The following is a 13396-nucleotide window of genomic DNA, read 5'->3' on the forward strand; positions in this document are numbered from 1 at the left end:
TAGAAAAAAATACAGATGTTAAAGGATTATTTGCACTGACAATCCCAAAAAGAGACCCTTTTTTATCTTCAATATATGATAGAATAATAAGTATATGTGTTAATGTCATATTAACACAATGCTACTGTAACAAAAAGACTAATATTTTGCAGTCTGGCAATATAACATGAAAATTACAAATAAAACTCTGACTGATATGCTTCCATGAATCAGTGTCGACATGCAGAGAGACTGATTTATTGTATTTTGTACAATTTACAAAATCAACATGGCTGCAAATCCAAACATCTGTCAGACATTGTACACCTGGCCAAAAAACAGTCGCCAAAAACTACAATTTGGTTATCAAGTGGACAGCCCGAGGAGATGTCAATTCCAATAAAAACAACAGTCTAGTTAGACCCTATTCTACAAACTAGGCAATATTAATTATATTATTGATACGAAGAAATAACCATGTCATTCGAAAGAGTTTTACTAAAGAGGAGGAAAGGTTCATTTGCTAATTGAAAACTGGCTCACAGTGATGCAAACTGTTGGTGAAACACTTTGACAGAGGAGGTTAGATAAAAGTGAATTTGTTGACACAGCTGCCTATTTTGGACTCTCCAGCTTTCCATTTCTTTAGAGGTCAGAATTGTCAGCTTGGTAAAGGTTAACTGTCAAAATTAATCAAATTTAACTTGAAAATTTTGCATATATTACAGTGTCCTGGTGGGTCAGGCCAGCAGTTGTTAGGATTCTGCCATGAAGGTGACCAGACCTTTGCAAAATAAAGCTAAATCCTGAACTTTTAAACAAGGCAAAGTGGAGAAAAGTCCTAAAGTTGGTGAACTGACTTGTTACACAAAATATGCCAGTTTGTCTTGTTTGGTGTGTATTGAATTGAGCAGTTTGTTCATGGAGGTGTGTTGTTACCGCTGTCAAAACTTCACTTTCTTTATTCAAAATGCCCAATCAAAATGATTTGAATCAAAAATGGGTTTAACACTTACTTCACCCTGTTTGTCTTTTGTTCTTAATTTTTGTTAATCATTGCTTTTGCAAATGGATAATTGCATCTCATTTAAATGTCTGATTTATTTTACTTATTTAATTGTTAATTTATTAATGCAAAACAGATAGTGTAGATAACAAACAAATTGCTTGGTCAGATGTGCTATATAATAGTCCACATAATGTGGTTGAGCTACTGGGTCCATGAATATTCTGCTGTTACCAACTTATTTAAGCTGCACTTGACAACTTTGACCAACCATTTAAAGGCTAATTTTATATGAATATTGAGCCACCCAGGCTTGAGTGTGTGTTCTACATCCCTGAGAGAAACCATGTTCAAAGGTTGATGTGAATCTTTGCACAAACATTTAGCTATACTGTCAGAAAGGTTGATAAAATATGCATGATAGGAGTACAAAGATGACTTGCATCAGCACTGACTAATGTTTTCTGGACCTCCAGTCCAGTGGAAGGGCATTAGCACTGCAGCATCGCATCACAATCACAGAATAGGGTACAAGGCGTAGCTGGCAATGCCACAAGTGTTTCTGCCATCCCGGATCAGTCGCATGTAACCGCCTTCACCCCAGCTGGATCCCCAACTGATGAAAACGAATAGAGAAGCAAGAATTTATATTGAATAGAAAATGCAGTGATTGTAAATGTAAATCTTCAAGGGCAGAGTTGAACAGACCTGTTTTTGACGATCCAGTAGTCTTGGTCGTCTTCTGAACCGTAACCGACCAGCAGCACTGCATGACTCAGGTTATTTGGGTTACAGTTGGGCTCGTCGTATATTCCTGTAAATACATTTTTATACCTCATTAACCGATTCATGGCTTTTTAGGAGAAAACACCAATAGTAACAACCAGTAATTGATTTAGCCCTAAAAAACTGAACTCATTGTCTCAACATTATATATTTAGACATTTTTATTTATGAAAGTAATTCCTTCCTGTCTTAAAATTATTTATATGTTGCTACAGCTCAGCACACCAGCTCACCTACGACTGCTCCAACACTGCAAAGCTACTCTTCACTACACAACTTCTATTCATCTGAATGGAGTCATTCAGCCATGCATGTTCAAACCAATAACCAATCTGACAGAAGAATAATGATGCAGAAAGCCCCACCCTGCAAGCTGATGGAATTGGATGTTTAGGTTTGTTTTGTATGAAACCCCAGAAGTCTAAACTGGACTTTTTGAGACTGTCCTCTGTAAGCTGCAGCTGCTTTCTTTGCCCAGATATATGTCCTAGCGTGTAAAAAAAACACCATATGGACATGTTATTAAGGTAAAGAAACTTGATTTTCACGGAGGGGGTGCTTTAAAGTCGATAATATGTAATACAGCGTTCACCAGCTGGTTGCTACCACTGATTGTCTGCCGTTTGGTGCTGGGTAGGCAGTGTCCAGTTCATTTATTCATTAATTTTAAGGTAGCTGACCTGAGCTGTAGAAGAGGAAACTGGAATGATCTGCGTCGATGGCTACTGTGATGGGCCCGATAGTTGCCACAGCATCAGCCAACGCCTGTTCATCTCCTTTGGGTATGAACCTGTAGTCTCTGATGTGAGCAACTGCAAGTCTGCTGTCGTAGTAACAGGGCTGGGTGTCCTGTTGAGAGAAGTAAATGTTAACAGCATTCTGAACGGCATTGTCGTATTGTTTTCGACATTGAACTAGCAGGTTGAGTCTCACCACTGAGGTGTATGGGTAGGTGCTTGTCGACTGCAGCCCGTTGTTCACCACATAGTCGTAGGCATTGGCCATCCAGGCACCGCTGCACCCATAAGTACCATACTGTTTGGAGCAGTCCACTAGGTTTTGCTCACTCAGAGATACCAACTGACCTGTCTTCTTGTATATTTGCCCCTCTATAGCTCCTGTAGTGCTGAAGGCCCAGCATGAGCCACAGTAACCCTAAAAAGAACATCCACAATACAAATACGACTGTGATTTAGTCTGGATGCAACCTATTCGACTGACTTCTGGAATGTCTTACCTGATCTTTAACTTCAGTGACGTAACCCATTTTTCTGTAGTCGACAAACCAGGAATCAAACTTCTTTGCATTGTGACGCAGTCTCCAGGCTGAGACCTCCCTTCCTCTCCTTACGAACTGGGCGTTTATGTTGGCACCTTGCAAAATCTGGTATTCTTGTTTTGTCTACATACAGAAAACACAGATTGCTTTCCAAAAAATCATCATATTGTTATCATTTAGAAGTAGCAGCTCTACATTTTTGAAAATTAGTCTGTTTGCTTTCTTGCTAGGTTGTTGATGAATAGTTAGTGTAGATTCGAAGAGCTTGAGCAGAAGGCGACTGGATTTCTGTTTTTGTTCTTGAAGACATTTTTTATCAACCAAGGCGATTCTTCACTACTAATTAATTTTAGGGAATCAGTAGGTATTTATTATCACCTTAAAATTGCATGTCTAAATACCCATTAACCACCTGAGACTCACATAACTCCAGATGTGAATGGTTTCAAAACTGTAGAGGAGGTGGTCTATGGCACCATTTATCAGGTACTTACAATTCAGTCTTGAAATTCCTGCAAAGGTAGTTTCACCAACATTGACACTTGTGATCATCCAGCACCTGGCAGTTTCACAACCATTCACACTGACAGGCGTATGACTGTTGGGTTAATAACAGAACATTAACCTTGTAATTTGGTTACCTTGTCATTTGGTACGCCTGGACTCAGTTAGACCTGAAGAAGCTTCATGGGTAAAAGGTGAAACATTTTCTACTGTCCAGTTGTCTTCTACTAAAGTCCTTAAGATTTGATTAGTGATTGCTACTGCTGTCACGTCTTTGCTTTAAATAGTAAGTACAGCCAGCAGCTAATTGGCCTAGCTTAGCATAAAGACTGAAATCAAGGGGAAACAGCTGATTTTTGTGCTGCCTTGTTGAAAAATGCTGTTGTAGTACAAACTAGTTGCAGTCTAATAACCGTGATTTACATCGGCTTAGTAGCACATATCAGCAGGTAGCACAAATCATCAGTACAAAAATAAAACCCACCTTCCTGCTCCTTTAAACATATTATTTGCAGAACCAAAAGCTACCACACAAGAAAAATAAAATGTGACTGCTTACGAGGTCTCCGTATTTATTCATGGCCATAGAGAAAGGCCTCATTCCCATGAAAAACCCTTGATTACTGTCTTCAATCAACCGCTTGTTCTCCTCCCAGATGGCCCTCCTGTGCATGTCGTCCTGAATGGAAACACACAAAAAAACACAAACTCAGGTGGATCACAACACATTTGTACTTACTGCTGGTGCTCACATAGTGTTCTAGATGTGAAGTTGGCCTTACAGATTCATCGTAACTTATGCCGTGGCTGCTTTTCCAGACCTCCCACTCAGTCAAGGCCGCCTCGTCTGAGTCTGACAGCGCATGTTGGGGGCCGCACAGCAGGATGGAGAGCAGAGCAGCCCTCAGCAGAGAGCAGGCCTGCTGGTCTACATGGACCAGAACATTACACCTATCAATTATACTTATAAATACTGTGAAGCTACACTTATTTTACACTTAGATTTGATTTTTTTGCAAAAAAAAAAAGAAAAGCCCCTTTTATTCCTTCATACCATGCAACCCACAGGCTAAATCATCAGAGAGAAGCTGGTTGTTCTGTCTGAGCTGAATGCACCAGAGAACAGATGAGCTATTTAATTCTAATGGATGCATACTGCTGACGAAAAAGAAGGAGTTCAGTGACCGAAACTGCACCATGAATCAACAAACCTTTTAACACATCTACCATTAAATGTGTTCTGTGCTTTGCAGATTATGTGGAAAAAAAGAAGAATGTGTGTTCAGTAAAAAAAAACAACAACAGTATATTCATCTCTAAACTTTGGTTGACACTTAATCTTTCTTCCCATTTGTAAAAGCTCCACTGCTAACGCACACTGCTGCATGTATTCTACTTAGAAAAATGTCACTCTTTAATAGGTGAACTTTAACAAAAATATGACTAGACATACAATAAAAATGTTAAACTGTCTGACTTTAATTTAAAAATATACATTACTAATGGATCACGACAAGGACTTGACATTGTCGCTGCAGGTTTAAAGTAGACTAAAAGCATTCATCTCTCTTACTGTGAAGTTCACACATTTAGTTTTCATTGAAAGAACTTTGAAAAGTAATGTTCTATGTACAAACTTGCATTTTTAAAGTTTCAGCAATTTTTCTAAATGTAACAAAAAGTCTTGAACAGCTCACCTGCACAGATGCGAGTTTGTTTTCTTCCCATATTCTGACAGCGAGTGAACGGTGACAGACTATCAATCTGCCTTATATAGCTTCCAAAAAGTATATGTTTCCACTGTGCTTTTACTCAATCCCTAAATCAACACTTCTGCGAGCACCTGAGAAGGACATTAGTCAACAAAAATAAGATGCTTTCCCCGCTCTGCCTCAGCAATACAGCTATTATCATTGAGAGACAGCCAAAGCTGCAATATTCTAAATCCCTCAAATACCGGTTTATAATTGAGCACAACACCTGACATCTAACTTTCCAAAACCAGCAGTGAAAGAAGAACTTTAATTAAGAAAAAGTGCCAATGTGTTAATTAAAAAATAGTCCATTGAAAGTGAGATTTATGCATTCACTATCAGACCAAAGTAAACTTTCAGAAACAGTATTTAAAGCATCAGTGAAAGTACACGGCCTAAACACAAACAACTGCTGTGACTGATATGATATTACAGAGGTGATAATACTGATGGATCAGGCAGCATGTCACTGTAGTAACACATCAAGTTCAACTCCGCTATGTTCGGTCAAATTGTTCATTTTTGTTTCCAACTTTGGGTTCTGGGGTCATATGATAAATGTAAGGGCTTGTGTCATGATTAATGGCATAGGAAAGTTGAAAAATACAGTTCTGCACCACAGACATGTACTCAATTTAAGAGGGGAAGCTTCACTTTGGAGGAGCTGCCATAAAGGTCCGAACCACGGGTGTGATCTCTTCCAGTGTATTGTATGTTATAAGCTTAGAGTGCATTTTTAAGGTTAGATTTTGAGCTGAAAAGTTACTAATAACTAAAACTTTCAGGAAAATGGTAGTGGAGTAGAAATACAAAGTAAAAAATATAAATATATAATAATTCTAACTATTGTTCCTGTGAAAATGTGTAAGCTTCAGGTAAATGTATATACATGTCAAAAATATGACATGACAACACAGGAAGGACGATCTCAATGCAATATCTTCAGAGAACTTTATCCTGCCTTTAAGAAGAACATTCAAGGAAATTTAAATAAAAAATGTTCTCCAAGCATTTTAGAAGAATAAACTTGAGCCGGGAAATATTATTGTTATTATTATTAGTATTATTATTATTATTATTATTATTATTAATAGTAATGGTAGTTGTAGTAGTATGTAGAACTACAACCTATATGTCAAGTAAAATACAAGAAGTATGCTTAAGTGAAGAAATGTAGAGGATAATTTATTAACACGGAAGCTTATTTTGTACTGTCACATCCTGTGAAACCCATTTATTTTGATTTCCCCCCATTTCCTCCCAAATGATTCTAATACTATTTAAATATTTAAAGCCCCATCCAAAATGGATGCTGACATTCTTCCGTGGCTCTTCTGTGTAATATTCTTCTTATTCACTTATAAAAATGTTCAAAATCCGTTTTGAAGTGAAAAATAAACATATTTCACACATGAAATCTTTCTTTGGTGGACAAAAATATAATACAAACAATAATCATTCTTAACCAACATGATAAAAATGAAAAACAAATTGATTCTTATACGGGTCATTTTTGACCTACTTATAGAAGAGTATGGGGTCAAATCACTGGTGCATCTAAGGGGTAAGAAATGTGTACTTATTTTCTTGGATGCTTGTGTCATTACCTGGCCCCACAGCGTCTACACTAGCGGGACTGTGTGTTCATCAGCGCCCCCTGGCGGTCCTCTTACGCACCTCCACACAGGACTCGCTGCGGAGGATGAGCTCAGCTGACTGGCTGTCTGTTATTATTATGTCGCCAACACCCAAACACTGTGCGGCAAAACAGGCGAGTGGCGCTCAGCATCGCGTCTAATGAACGAGTGCGCAGGAAGAGCCATGAGTCACGCATGAGGTGCGCAGGATGTCTTTCAAGGTAAGCCAGCTTTCTGCACGCATCATGCTGTCCACGCAGCCTGACACACTGGGCCTCAATGACAGAACAGATCACGGCTGCTTCCTCACAAAGTGCATACTGGTTTCTTTGCATTTACGTGGTGTGTTTAGGTGTAGAGCTGCTGCAGGAAACAGATGAGCTGACTTTAGACTTTAATGCAATCACACAGTGTAGCTCTGAGTGTGTGTAATGGTGTCAAATAGCCTGTGGTTCTTTCTCACATTAAGTATATATGCATTGGTGTGTCTATATATTTCTAATTTGGGGCACAAAACGCAGCTCCCACTAATAATTTATAAAGAAATCCTTAAATTTGGGTGTACAGATGATGTAAGCTACTGCAAGTTTGACTCTGGTTCTTGTGAAGTGATGGTTTATTGATTTTATGCACACTTGAATGGTGACTCACCTGTCATTCATATGAATCCACCTCCACACTTTGTAACATCACCAGGACCCTGCTGTTGTTATTGCCTGCTGTCAGCCTGTGTAATGCCATAATGGTGGTTTCAGGTCAGTGTTTGTTGTGTGTATTTACCCCGCAGAAGGAAACACCCCTGGCTAATGCTGTGTTTTGGGCAGCGAGGAAGGGGAACTTGGCTCTGCTGCAGCTGCTGCTCAACAGCGGCCGTGTGGACGCCGACTGCAGAGACAGTGTACGGACGCTGCATGTCCCGGCTGCTCAGCTGCACGCTTTAGCCATAAGCCACCTGTGGTAGGGACACAGAGAGCTTCAAGCCTTAACCTCTGTGGTGCATGTGATTGTGTCTGTAGCATCCATAGACTGTAAATATCTTAGTCTATGCTTTCATTACAATCTCACATCCATATTGTGTCTTTTTTGTCTCCATCATCGTAAAGTTTGAGCTGCAAATGTGCAGAATTTAGTGGATTTTTCATCACATTAAAAGCAGCTGTCAGCAAGTCTTATTATTGGCATGTTTCTTTTCTTTAGTATGGAACCACGGCGCTGATGGTGGCATCATACAGTGGACATTATGAGTGCGTCAAAGAACTTATCATGCAAGGAGCCGACATCAACTACCAGAGAGAGGTATGATGGGAAAATATCCTCATGATTTTTCTGGACTCCAGACTTCAGGAAATAACTGCACAAAGCAGGGAAAAGTCTGACAATGTTCATGTTTGTTTTTCACAGTTTGGTATTTGTCAGTGGTAATTAGTGAGCTTTAGAGGTCTTGACAGGCGGATTCGTTTTTACCTACCAGTACAGGTAAATTCTGAATTGATGAGGAGGCAGACTCGTTATCCTATGAGATCTTGGCTTACAGGAGGAAACTCCTGACAGCGGAAATAGGTCTGATTTCATCAGTGTAAAGTAATTCTAGCTAAAACTGTGCACATTGTGTTGTGTTGTTGCAGCTGAACTTTCTAAATGTTAGTTTTCAGTGTTATACCACAAACTAAAATCAGTTTCCTCCACTGTCTCGGTGCTGTATTGGTGGTGTTTCAGAGTCAGATGTTTCAAGCTGAGATAACACCAGGAAAAGCCAGATCATTCCCATGTTTGCATCATTTCATCTGTGTACTTTGTGCAACTTTTGCAATTTAGATTAGACAACACGTTTAATGAACTTAAACAACCAAAAAAATTCATGTAGAGCACTGTGAAATACCAAAATACTAACATCCCTCCACTTTTATACTAGTAAACATAGATTCAGATACAGTGCAGTGGCAGACCATTCTTTAATATCATTTGTATTCAGTGTGTGAAACAGTGTGCAGAAAACATTCCTGCCATTCATGAAAATAGACATATTTTTACATTGGCTCATATAAACTGTCTACAGTAACTTACAGACTAAGAAGACTAAGTTGTGTTTTCATTTTTAGACTTACTGTCCATTAAATAAAAAAACTGCGTTCACTGTCCTTTTTTTTACTTAAATGATTCGACAAGTCTGATTTTTACAGTATCAGCATTGTTGTAAATATTAATGAATTTAAACAGCAAACTGGAAAGCACTGTGTAACCTCACACGCTCAAACAAGCTGCCCAGAGGAAACAATATTTACTGAAATTAAATATGTATTGACCGTTCTGACGGTGCTGGATTCCTCCTGAGCTTGAAACAAAGATTTCACCGAAGAAACTGAGAATCTTCTCATTTAATTCTGCAACAAAAACAAAATGTCAAGCTATTCCTTTAAATCAAAGGAACTCTTTGCACATCTGTGTCATGAGGCAGGTGTGTAGGAGAGAAATGAGCATGTCCAAAAGTTTCAATCAGACTCCTGACTACACTGTCTGACTTGCATTGGCGCGACATTTCTGCCATAGACCTTCATCAGGCAAATGCTATGCTCAAGCCTGCAGGCCCGATGAAAGTCTAGCACTGAAATAAATGTGTCTTTGCAAGTAAAAAAGTGTGTGTGAGTCTGATTGGAATTGTTCCTTACAAATAAAAGTGTTTGTCATGTTAGTTTTATGTCTTAAAAGTACACATATGGCATTATTATGGCCAAATCTGCTAATACAGGTAGAAAATAAAATCCAGAACAAGAAAATCCCCCTGAATCTGCTTAGATACTTGGACCCTAATTGATCTGTTCATCATTTCAGAAAACAACAGAAACTTGTAAAGGCTGTGTTCACAATAAGGTAAAGGTAACTAAGGAAAGCAGCCGTTTCTATTTTTATCTTTGCAGACTGGTTCTACTGCCCTGTTCTTCGCCTCCCAACAGGGACACCGTGACGTCGTGAAGCTCCTCTTTGAATTCGGTGCCTCCACTGAATTCCAGACGAAGGTATGCTGGCCGGCCGCAGTGACGTGCACACAGCCTTTGTAATACTGGGCGTGATTTGCCGCGACTGCTATCATTCATCAGACTTAAGAATGCATCATGTAGAGATAACGACATGCAGAAAGTTTACAGTTTGCTGCTGAGTTTTGCACTCCTTAGATTGTCACAGCAGCTCACAGTTGGGACGCTCAGCTTGTCTTTGTTTGCATTTTGCTGAATACACTCTGTGCTTTAAAATAAATGTGTGCCGTCGCGTGTTTTTGTGGCAGGATGGCGGCACGGCGCTAACTGTCGCTTCTCAGTACGGTCACTCCAAGGTGGTGGACACCCTGCTGAAGAATGGAGCCAACGTTCATGACCAGCTGAATGTGAGGCCCTTTGCATCCACATTTACAGCCTCTCACTGTCAGTACCTCCTACATGCTCCAGTCTTTAAGCCTCCTTGTCTGTCAGGTACATGATGGTTAGTTGCACACAATGTCCTGGCAGCTGGAATCCGGCCTCTCAGGTTTCTGCAGTCTGCTGAGTCAGATGTGAATCACATTGGGTGGGATTAGAGTTCGTCCTCAAGCTAGGGAAAACAGCCTGACTGCACAAAAGTCTAGTTATAAATAGTACGACTATGGAAGCATGTTAATAATACACTTGCTACTTTTCTGACTGCCTTTTTGCACCCCTTTTTTATATTCCAGGATGGTGCCACCTCTCTTTTCCTTGCTGCCCAAGAGGGTCATGTGACTGTGATTCGTCAGCTGCTTTCATCTGGTGCCAAAGTTAACCAAGCAAGAGAGGTAATGTTGTCTTCTTTAATACACAGTTTTTTGCATCTACTCTCCTCTTTCCAGTGACCTTCTACTTCCTATGCCCTCCACATCTGCCTCCTCATCCCTGTGTTTTCAGGATGGCACTGCCCCCCTGTGGATGGCAGCTCAGATGGGTCACAGTGAGGCGGTGAAGGTGCTGCTTCTACGTGGTGCTGACCGAGATGCCGACAGAAAAGTACATCGATTTTTTTTTTGTAGGCCCAGCAAAGTAAATGGAAGTGTAAATTAAAGGATTATTGTTATTGATTGGTGCCATTTAGCTCTGCTGTCCTCAGTAGGAATATTAATCAACCTTGAACTAAGAGTGAAAGAGCAAAACACCAGACTGGGAGTCTTTCACTGGAAGCTTCTTGCTCAAATAAAATTATTTTTACGTTACGGGCTGAGAAAATGGAGAGCTGATAAAAGCCATGTGATTTAGTCGAAAATCTTCGTGCAAGTGAATAAGTAGATCTGGAGTGAGGATTCTGTTAAATATTTGTTTGCTGTCTCTGCTGTCTTTCAAGGATGGTTCAACAGCCTTATTCAAAGCAGCTTTGAAAGGACACAACAGCGTCATTGAGGAACTCCTCAAGTTTTCTCCTTCACTTGGCCTTCTCAAGGTAAAACATGCTGCCGTATGGGGGATTTCCTCTACATGAACTCGAGGCAAATGCACATATTTACAGGAACACCTCTGAAATTTGCCTTTCTGTTTCAATTGTATTAATATAATTAATGTTAAGTCTGAATGCACCTAAACAATGACCAGTAATATCTTCAGTTCTATAAGTTTGTAGGAAAAAGAGCAGTGGAGATCCTTTATGTTACCCAAAAGGGCAAATTTCACATTGCTAATGGTGGTGTTAGAGAGGAGAGGACTGCTACCCAATGAGGACATCAAGAAGGATGAAAAATTGTGCTTGCTGTCTTATCTGAGTTTAACAGATCAGCGTCAGTACCACAGTTTTGTTCAGGGATACTAAGAGATACCTTCACCCGGAGTAGGTTCTTCTTTCTTCTCCAAAACAAACCTAAAAGAGGTTCTCTAGGGATCATTCCTGCTTTTATAACAAATAGCAAGGTTCATGCTGCCCTCATACAAGCCCCAAGCTCCTGCAGCGGACAATGCTTTTGTGATATATCTTGTGAAGGCTTAGATGATCATCCTCTGTCTGTACAGTAAATATGGAGCTTTAGGGAAGAGAGAGGTAGCCTTGCGTATGATTGTTTCCATGCTCAGAAACAATCTGGCACAAAAGCGATGTCTTAGTCTCTTTGTAGAGATTGATCACAGTGAATGTGTTCAAATGTGATATTTATTGTTGCAGACAGGTACGGATTGGTAACTTTGAACAGAGCCAGGCTAGTGGCTTTTCTCTGTTTTTCATCTTTAGCTGTGTCCAAATTCAGGGGCAGCATCCGTCAAAGGCTGCATTTGAAAACCAAATGGGTTGCTGCAGTGCCACGAAAGCTGTCCCATTTCAAAACGTGTTTATTTTTTCAGCCACAAAGGCTCCAACAGTTGGATCATTCATGGCTATCCAAGGATTCATTTCTCACTGGTGACACTTCCATTTTTGACAATACAATGGAAACAAAACTTTGGAGTCCTAAAACTAGATCTTTAAATGCAGCTATTGCATGACCTCTATGTCCTGTAGCATATAAAAAAGGAAGGAAATAAGGTGGTATTATTTGCGTTTCTACCCTGTCAAAATGACTACTTCACTCTTTATTTTTCGGCTGTTGAGGTTACTAATCATGTGTCAACAAGTTCGATCTTTACATCATTTATAGACGAGGCCTTTGGAGGAAGTTGCTCCTTTTTATTTAGTATAAATATATTAACAATATCAATCGTCTTTTCTTAAACTTGTCAAGAAAGATAGTAAGTTTTTCCCAATGTCAGAATATTCATATTTGTCTCCAGAATGGCTCTACTGCCCTGCATGCTGCCGTTGTTGGAGGAAATCTTCGAACTATTCTGCTGCTGCTTGGTGCTAGCGCAGACCCCACACTAGCCAACAAGGTAGAATTAAAAGACAAAATCAAAAACAGATAGAACATAAGCCAATACAATCAACTCATGAAAGTTTTTCTCTTGTTTGTTTTGCAGAATAACGAACTCCCTGCAGATCTTACAAAAAGCGATCGCATCCTTAAGCTTTTACATCCGAACATCTCAAACGGAAACAGCTGATGACAGCCCAGACTCCTGCCTTCATGCCTGCCTGTAGAACACTGTTGATGTGTACTGAGAGGAAAAGACAACAGCAGTGTCAAATCTACTCAATTACAACATGTGCTGCACACGGTGCTTGCTTTAGATTGCAGATAAAATGAAAACTGTCATATGCTGAACAAACCTGGAGTAAGTAACACAAAATAAATTTGTCTGCCTTGTGCATCATTTAATTTACGCTATTCCTACATTTATGTTGTTCACCCCAGTCATTGTAAAATTTCTAGATATTTTGCATAGTATTTATTTGCCTTCTTAAATAAATGTAATAAAGTGTAATTTAATTTATTAATGCAGGAGTGTCAGTGTGCATGTTTATTGTTGTAAATGATGTCATTTTGTTCAGAAAAACTGGGTTTTGCAGTGACAGTAAAACATAATAATGCCATGTT

The 13396-nt window shown here is 39.6% G+C and overlaps 2 protein-coding genes across 5 annotated transcripts; one reads left to right on the plus strand and one right to left on the minus strand.

Moving 5' to 3' along the window:
* Positions 1–215: 215 nt before the first annotated feature.
* Positions 216–7097, minus strand: cts12 (cathepsin 12). The gene is made up of 8 exons (XM_051947673.1): positions 7057–7097; positions 4337–4535; positions 4114–4233; positions 3009–3173; positions 2705–2926; positions 2452–2620; positions 1694–1799; positions 216–1601 (listed from the first exon to the last, which is right to left on the minus strand). The coding sequence occupies exons 1-8, from the start codon at positions 7095–7097 to the stop codon at positions 1502–1504; spliced, it is 1122 nt and encodes a 373-aa protein (XP_051803633.1). The 3' UTR covers positions 216–1501.
* Positions 6963–13298, plus strand: ankrd29 (ankyrin repeat domain 29). Of its 4 annotated transcripts, none has more exons than XM_051947175.1 (10): positions 6963–7166; positions 7733–7843; positions 8143–8241; positions 9837–9959; positions 10226–10324; positions 10649–10747; positions 10857–10955; positions 11287–11382; positions 12693–12791; positions 12879–13298. In XM_051947175.1, exons 1-10 carry the CDS (start codon positions 7155–7157, stop codon positions 12960–12962), a joined length of 921 nt encoding a protein of 306 aa, XP_051803135.1. In that variant the 5' UTR covers positions 6963–7154; the 3' UTR covers positions 12963–13298. The 4 variants fall into 4 exon arrangements, with proteins under 4 accessions (XP_051803135.1, XP_022072210.2, XP_051803136.1 ...); XM_022216518.2 differs by having other exon boundaries at positions 9861–9959; XM_051947176.1 differs by having other exon boundaries at positions 7153–7166; positions 7733–7902.
* The last annotated feature ends 98 nt before the right edge of the window (positions 13299–13396 follow it).

Source organism: Acanthochromis polyacanthus, chromosome 4, assembly GCF_021347895.1.
Source record: "Acanthochromis polyacanthus isolate Apoly-LR-REF ecotype Palm Island chromosome 4, KAUST_Apoly_ChrSc, whole genome shotgun sequence".
NCBI lineage: Eukaryota > Metazoa > Chordata > Actinopteri > Pomacentridae > Acanthochromis > Acanthochromis polyacanthus.

What these genes read in the sequence shown, in the direction of transcription:
- cts12 (XM_051947673.1), bottom strand. Translation starts at nt 7,097, where the DNA reads ATGCTGAGCGCCACTCGCCTGTTTTGCCGCACAGTGTTTGG. An exon ending in TCACTGAAGTTAAAGATCAG is followed by an intron (nt 2,927 to 3,008) that starts GTAAGACATTCC and finishes TGTTCTTTTTAG; the next exon opens with GGTTACTGTGGCTCATGCTG. An exon ending in TTTCCTCTTCTACAGCTCAG is followed by an intron (nt 1,800 to 2,451) that starts GTCAGCTACCTT and finishes ATGTATTTACAG; the next exon opens with GAATATACGACGAGCCCAAC.
- ankrd29 (XM_051947175.1), top strand. An exon ending in CCACTGAATTCCAGACGAAG is followed by an intron (nt 9,960 to 10,225) that starts GTATGCTGGCCG and finishes TTTTTGTGGCAG; the next exon opens with GATGGCGGCACGGCGCTAAC. An exon ending in ACCGAGATGCCGACAGAAAA is followed by an intron (nt 10,956 to 11,286) that starts GTACATCGATTT and finishes CTGTCTTTCAAG; the next exon opens with GATGGTTCAACAGCCTTATT.